The sequence below is a fragment of the Engraulis encrasicolus genome, chromosome 19 (genome assembly GCF_034702125.1).
Source record: "Engraulis encrasicolus isolate BLACKSEA-1 chromosome 19, IST_EnEncr_1.0, whole genome shotgun sequence".
Lineage (NCBI taxonomy): Eukaryota > Metazoa > Chordata > Actinopteri > Clupeiformes > Engraulidae > Engraulis > Engraulis encrasicolus.
The window spans coordinates 26,926,892-26,934,391 of NC_085875.1; the positions used below are offsets into that span (position 1 = coordinate 26,926,892).

General features: G+C 42.9%; 1 protein-coding gene across 2 annotated transcripts in view; it reads right to left on the reverse strand.

Annotated features, from left to right (window-relative positions):
* Positions 1-2,991, reverse strand: part of bcl11ba (BCL11 transcription factor B a) — a 98,255-nt gene extending 95,264 nt beyond the window's left edge. For both annotated transcript variants that reach the window (XM_063183955.1, XM_063183954.1), the window contains exon 1: positions 2,100-2,991. In XM_063183955.1, coding sequence (XP_063040025.1) covers positions 2,100-2,157 — 58 coding nt within the window. In that variant the 5' untranslated portion in view covers positions 2,158-2,991. The remainder of the gene's footprint in view (positions 1-2,099) is intronic.
* Between the last annotated feature and the right edge of the window lie 4,509 nt (positions 2,992-7,500).

The window sequence follows — 7,500 nt, forward strand, 5'->3', positions numbered from 1 at the left end:
GAATGTGCTGCCTGCACACACACACACACACACACACAGTCCCTGCCAGCACAATACAAAGCAGGGGTGAATTTCTCAAAACCAAAGTTGCTAACTACAGTAGCTACTTTGCTGTTTTCAATGCATTTTCCCATTGGCAACTACCGAAGTTGCTAACAGGCTAACAACTTCTCTTTTGAGAAACTCACCCCAGATTGGGGAGAGAGATGACATCACTGACCTCTGGTACGGATTATCGCGATGAAACATGTAGACTAGACTACACTTGAACGCCAAGCGAGGAGCCCTCTCACAAGGAGACGGAGCGCAGGCGAAAATACTACACACAGAAGTTGCGTGTTGGTCAAAGGACAAAATGCGTGTAGATTATAGGCTACCTTCCTACATGACCTGACCACCACTTCATCAGTAGCCACACACACACACAACTTTTCACAAATCGTAGCCTATTTCTGTTCAATTCGAACGCAGTGTAGGCTATAAAAATTAAATCTGAAACCAATCTGAAAATGTATACTGCAAAGGTTGTAAATAGACTACTAAGTCTAAAGTTTTGCGCAATTGCCACAATGTGTTGGCCAGTCGTAGCTATACTTGCCAGGGACACATGCACAGCTGTAACACTCACTTTACGACATGTCAGATCCTATCCTGGCGCTACCTCTGTATTTTCTCGACAGAAGCTGGTGAAAAGGATTGCAGACAGAAGAAAGACCCTTTCATTTGACAGGCATCTACCTACCTATTTCACCGTGCAGAGTGCATGTAAATACGCACATAGGCTACTGTGGACTGAACGCCCTTTGTGTTACACCTTTAAGGCATCTCAGCATCAATTAACAGCGCATTTTAATATTTAATAATCAACACGATGTTTGAGGGAAGAAGAGAAAGTGTCTTGATAATATGTGGATTCAATCCTTGATGTTTACCTTTTTTTCCACGTGTCCTGTGGGAATTGTAGCCTATATTGAACCTGTGAGACCTTGATTTTAAAGCTATAATTCAGACTGATATTAATAGTTGTGGTTTATTATGGAATTAAGTGCTTCACTTTGAGAGGTATTGGCTGGTTTGTAATTGTAAATATGAATAATTAAAATAAATACTGAAATGAATACGATGTTGCTTTGGGTGTGCAATGTGTAGATAAATACGCGCAAAATATTTATCGCATGGGTATAATTTAGCTAGATAAGTGATAGGCCAACCCCATCAGGATAATTCACGCCTGTAAATCTTACAGCACCAAAACAGATGAACGTTTTCTATCAAATTGTGAAACATATAGCAAGATATATATTTCTGTTGATGTAACCAATATAACAGTAATCTATTCCAATATGTTATTTACAAAGATTAAAATCATAAAGTGGGGTTGTAATTGTAAACATAAAATGCACATCCCGACGGGCCTTTAGATAAGACTTAAGTGAATGGTTGGCCTCTTCGTAGCCTAATGCTTTTCATATGTGCGTAAAAGTATGAGGATGAACGGTATTGACAATGGCCTGGCACCCGATTGTAAGTCTTCTACACTCTCTTTAATGTGTAATAGTAAAAGTTCACAAGTGTGATTTTATGAAGCTTGTTTTAAACTCGTGTAATTTCCTAATGGTTATGTATGTCCTTGGATGCGCGTGTAGGCCTGCCACCAACTTTAGTAAGTAACCTAACAAGTCGTCTAATAAAGCTCAAACACATCATCTGCCAGATTTAGATGTCTGACCCATGTAAACGCAATTTTCACCATCATCATGTGTATATATTCGTGTTGTGCATGTGGTGTAAACTGTTAATTATCTAAGTCCGTGGTGTAAGACGCATGATTAAAAAAAAGTCATATAGCCTAACTTAAACGGTCGTTGTATCTAAATACACAAATTGTCCTACAGGTAAAACAATCCAGTTTTAAATCACCTATATAGTTCCACTCCACTGTAAGACCCTAAATGCCACATTTGCCCAAATGCGATCTATGTTTAAGTGACACAACATTGGCACACAACTATCATAAATTATTGCACAATATGGAGGAAAAAAGCCTTCAGCATATGCAGCGAGTTCACGGATGAAAGCAAGCTGGTTAGGCTACTTACGAGTTATGATTTCTCTCTGTGACAAGTGCTGTGGGTTTCCCTGCTTGCGACGGGACATTGCCCTGGCATCTACTCTGGCATCGCCCGGTGACCTGCACAAGGAATGATCGGTCGCCTCCTCTCCTCGGCGTGGTCCTCGCTTGCCCGCTCTAACTTTTCCCGGGACCCCCACGAAACTGGCACTGCTTGCGCGTTGGACCGCCAGACGGACCGATGTGAGTGTCCTTAGTTCAGATGAGCTGAAATGTCTCGTCGCCTCGTCGCTCCTGTCCACTTCTGCGACCCGCGACCCGCGTCGTGGACACACACGCGCACACACAGACACGCAGTCTTCGCTCTCAGGAATTCTGTGAATAACACATTTGGTGAAGGTGTGTGATGATCGCAATCTGTCCAAGGACGAAGAGGCAGGGGAAAAATATCCTTGATGTTTCACACCCGGTGATGACAGTTGTGAAGAAAGCAGCAAAAATGTCTCTGTGCCTTTTTGGAGGTGTCAGATATGATGACCAGTGCGCTCTGACAGTTTATGTCTGCTCAGTACCTCTCTCCGTCCACTCAACTGTATGGCTCATCAAGCGGATCTGAAATTTCTTCACAGAGAGGAAAAATGAAATAATTTATTAATAATAAAACAATAATTTAAAAATCCAGTTCTCTTCTCAGTATTTGGTTTTCGGCGAGCGATGGTCACTTCTCCCAGGACACTAGAACTCGCTTTTTACATGCAATGTCAGCTACTTTTCTCCGTCAGTCCAACTCCCTGCAAACGCTCTCCTTGTTCTGGTGCGTGAGGACCACGGACATGGACTGCCGCCCCTCTGCCAAATAAATCAAGACCTGCTGGCTTTTTTCACCTTCCTATTCTCTGTGAAGATGGCGGAGTCCTGCTTCACCGGGAGCTCTCAGTCTCTCTGTGGCGAGGACTGCCTCCGTACAATGGGATAAAATTCAAGTTCAAGTGCGGACGTGACGTTAAGTCTACAGTGGGAAAGAAGAATTGGAGACAGCAAGAGCACTGGGGGCGACTAGTGGTGGCTTTTCACAACTAGCGGATCACCATAACAGCGGAGCATAGTGGAGGAGAAAGCGCGGACAGTGGAAGTGGTTGTCAGCAGAGGCGCAACGCCGGGACCTATGCTCACTGCCTGTGCTGACAATCTGCGCTGACGAAATAAGTTTCTACAAACCGACATTTGGAAGATTTGTGGTGCACAAGTTACAGAATATTTATCTAGCATTCACAATTTCCGATGACCTTATGACCACATGCACCGCCACTGATACAATAAGGGGTGGCGGCAATTAGAAAACAATACAGTCCGCACTTAACTCAAAAAATGTTCTTGACTATTTAATGAATATAATTAATCAGTTAAAATGCCTATATTCTCTCAGGTCAGTGGGGTCAACATTCATTTTATCTGATGATTAACAGTAATGAAATAAGAGTTCCGGCCAACTGCGGTGTGCGTAATTGTCAGATGGTTGCATCATTTAGGCTACTCAACTCCGAACGTATGCACTGTCAGCCTTGAATAAATAATAAATTAACCAAAATAAGCACAACCATGAAATTGTTGTTGAGTTGTGTCAAATTTAATGAAATGTTGTGGCAGTGTTGATTATGACATTTATGAGATAAGTGTGGAACATGACCGCCCGTGTCAGAGTCACATCCGCATCACTCTCTGGGTACACAATCAAAGCCATAATCCGTCTCCCATAAACGCAGTGTGGTCATCAAGATTTTAAAAAATGCTATATTCGCAATAAAACTGTCTTGTAAAGTTTAAAAGTCGTGTATGGAAAAGAAATTCACCACATTTAAGTAACTACCCTTTCGGTGAAGGCAAGCAACCCAAGAGAAGAGATAAAAAGTAATTTCAGAAAACTAGTCTTGACGGCTGAGCGGTGGAGGCCCTTAAGAAGCCAGCGGTGCACTGTAAGAAGCTGTGCATCCCTCTAAATAAATAACTGACGGATGGATTTATTCATAGCTCTGGAAATGAATATTGCCAGATACAGAAGTAGAATATAGCTTTGTTTGTTTGTTTGTTTACTTTTTTAACCGAATGCAGAATATAAGTGAAGTACAGGCAACGAAGCAGAATTCAAAGCACATGAACATACACTGTGCAGTAAGATAGTGATGTATTCAGAGGAACAGAGAATTGAAACTGTATGTTGGTGGTGTTGTTTTTGTTGTTGTTGTTCTTGTTGCATCCTGTTCACAACTGAGTGAGTTGTGCAGTATACTGCCATCTTCCAATGCTAACTCATATATGTGTGCAGCCCCAGAAATCTGCAGTTTCTCTTACCACAAGCTCATGGTAGTACCGCACAGTAGTACCAGTTCCTAAACCTTAACTCAGATGCGCAGTGAGTCTCAATGTAGTGCCACCCCATCTCCCCAGCCTTAGCACATGTGAACAGTGCCACTGTGCCACTCTGAGCACATGCAGGGAGTTGTGGTGGCTGTGACTCTCTGTGCTTGCTGTGCTGCCATCAGTCACCAGACATCTTCTTCCGGTGGTTTCCTTCCTGCCTCCTCCATTTGAGGAACGTCGGCTGCTGAGATTTGAGATAGTCACACACAGACACAGGCATCCCAAGATGCAATGAGGGCAGGCATCCCAAAACGCGCCACAAAAAAATCCTTTGTGTATAGAAGCTACATGCGTGTGCACCCCAATATGTAGATGATTATAAGACTAAAAAAAAAGTATAAATACTACAATAGGGCATCCTGATAGATGACCCAGCTTAAATATAGGCCTACTACATGTCTGATGGGGCATTGAGTTGTTTTTTGTGTGTTTTTTTTAGCCCAACTGGAAAACTCCAACTACCTTTGTCATTGTGACACAGCACTCATAAGTGTTCACTGAACACTGCACACAACAAAATTGCATTTATGCCTCACCTGTGCAAGGGGCAGGCCCCAATGGAGATATGCAAGTCAAAAAGCAATTGTGGGTACCCCCAATATCTTCCTCAAATCTAAAATAAAATATGTGTGGTGGGCACCCCAATGTGCACTGCACACTGTAGCTCCTTTAACCATATGAAGAAACTGCATTAGAGCTTCCTCCAAAATGTACTAGCTCTAAAATCTTCAAGAAAACTACATGTGCGACGACAGGGCTTCCGGTAATGAGCAGCGGCTTATCACAGATGGTCTTACAGCAAGCGTCAAACTGAGGCGAAGAGAGAGGAGATAGAGGGGGGAAAGCTTTTTACGGCTTTGGTACTTGCGGAAGAACTGGGGAAAGCTTAATCTCATTCACATGAATGGCACCTTTTGCTGCATATGTCAATGAAGATGCCGCAAAAAAGATTCATTCTGTTAGGTTACGTTGTTATTATATTTTAAATGATTTTTATTTTTTTTGACAATTGGCCCCAGGCACCTGGGCAAATCCTCACAGCCGCCTCACACACGCATCAATTTATCATCTAGAGTTGAAAGATTCAGACATTCAACTTTTCAAAGAAAAAAAAGAGAAAAGAAAAGAAAAAAATGGGGAAAAAATCAAATCGTCAGCGCCTGCCTGATGCCAATCCATGCTTACACTCATTTCAATTTTTGAAGGGATTTGTTGGCAGCACACAATAATTACGCATCCTTGACTTCCTCGGGATCGTCTTAATCTATTCAATAAAGCCTCATGCAGGCAGCACTGGCTGCCGGTTTGAGGAGCATTTGCATGAATATCTCGCAGAGGTGATAAGTCCGACGATGTTCTTTCATTTGCATCTGCTGCACTGTACTGTATGTATGAGCAGAGATGGAAAAGGGAGGTTATTTTATTTTATTTATTTATTTTTCTTTCTTCCTTCATCGTCCCCAAAAACAAGCAGAGGCTCCTCCATGACTGACACCCCCTAAAATCAAGATAGCATAAGGCTCTGGCTGTGTGTGTGTGTGTGTGTGTGTGTGTGTGTGTGTGTGTGTGTGTGTGTGTGTGTGTGTGTGTGTGTGTGTGTGTGTGTGTGTGTGTGTGTGTGTGAGAGTGTCTGTGTGTGTGTGTGTGTGTGTGTGTGTGTGTGTGTGTGCGCGCGCGTGCGTGCGCGTGCGCGTGTGTGTGTGTGTGTGTGTGTGTTGCTTTTGATCAGCAAGGTTGGTGTTGGTGCTGTGGATCTTCCTTTTTTTATCTGTGGTGCTGAGACAATGACGTGGCCCACTTTGAGGCTCCTCCACAGCGGAGCCGGAGCGTCCCTGCTTCTCCCCTCGCTCGGCAGGCTCCGTATGTATTCATCGGACACACTGTTGATGGCTCCCTCCCTTTTTTTTGTGTGGGCATGTGGAGCGGGTACCTCCTCGTCTTTTTTTTTTTTTGTAAGTTTCCATATCGTTTGGTTTTTCACGCCTGCTGCGAAGGCGATCTCCCCAAAGTCGATCTATTTTGCTTGTACTGTGAAGAGAGCGACTGGGGCTTGGCTATAAGCTCACACACTGTGCTCGGGGTTTTCAAACTGACTTCTTTCGCTGCTGTTTCGCTCGCTTCTCCTCAGAGCCGGGCCTGCTTGGCTGGGTACAGTACACACTCATACCACTGGGAAGATAAAAATAGATTTATCTGTGTTTTTTTTTCTTCTTAAAGACATCAGACTGGCACCTCCTGGAGCAGGCCAGTGTCTTAAGTTTTGCGATGCTACGCTAACGCGGCACATCGTCTGCATTATCATATGCTAATGTATGCTGTCACACTGTTGTCCGTTTGCCAGATCAAACGCACAACCGTGCTGTTTTAGACAGACCAAACCAAATCTAACTTTTTTACTGCAAAACTACATCTATCAGACTGCTCCTCGCTCGAGACAAGACTATTCACACCAGTGTGACTCGGAAGTTGAGGCAAGTTGTTAAACACTAGAAAACTCATTTTTTTGAACTGACTGTTACAGTGGGCCTATTTTAGAGAACAGTGCTAACTTTTCTTTCAGCATCAATCTTGATTTTTCCGCACACAAATTGCCACTAAAAATACCAGGGTACCAAAAGTTGTACAGCTAAATCGCACAACTAAAAGTAGAATTATACCACATTAAAGTCATGTAACTCTGTGTAAATAAACAACTATCTGAGGGTAGTTTGGTGTCTGACAGATTAAAAAAGCTGCTCTCCTCAGACAATACCATGGATGCAGCTGCACACGCACTACATAATTGGGCCTCATCCTAATGATATGTCTTTAACTGTCTGTCAGAGCGCTTTGCTGTGTTTCAAATCTGACATTAAACGCGCTCCTTGTTGTTGTATTGTGCACTGCATTTGTTGTGTGTAAATGTGAAGGTACAGTAATACACCCTTTTGTAAAAAAAAAAAAAAGAAAACATAGGAAAAAAGAACATCCATGATGACTTTATCAACATCACACAACGCAAACACAATGTC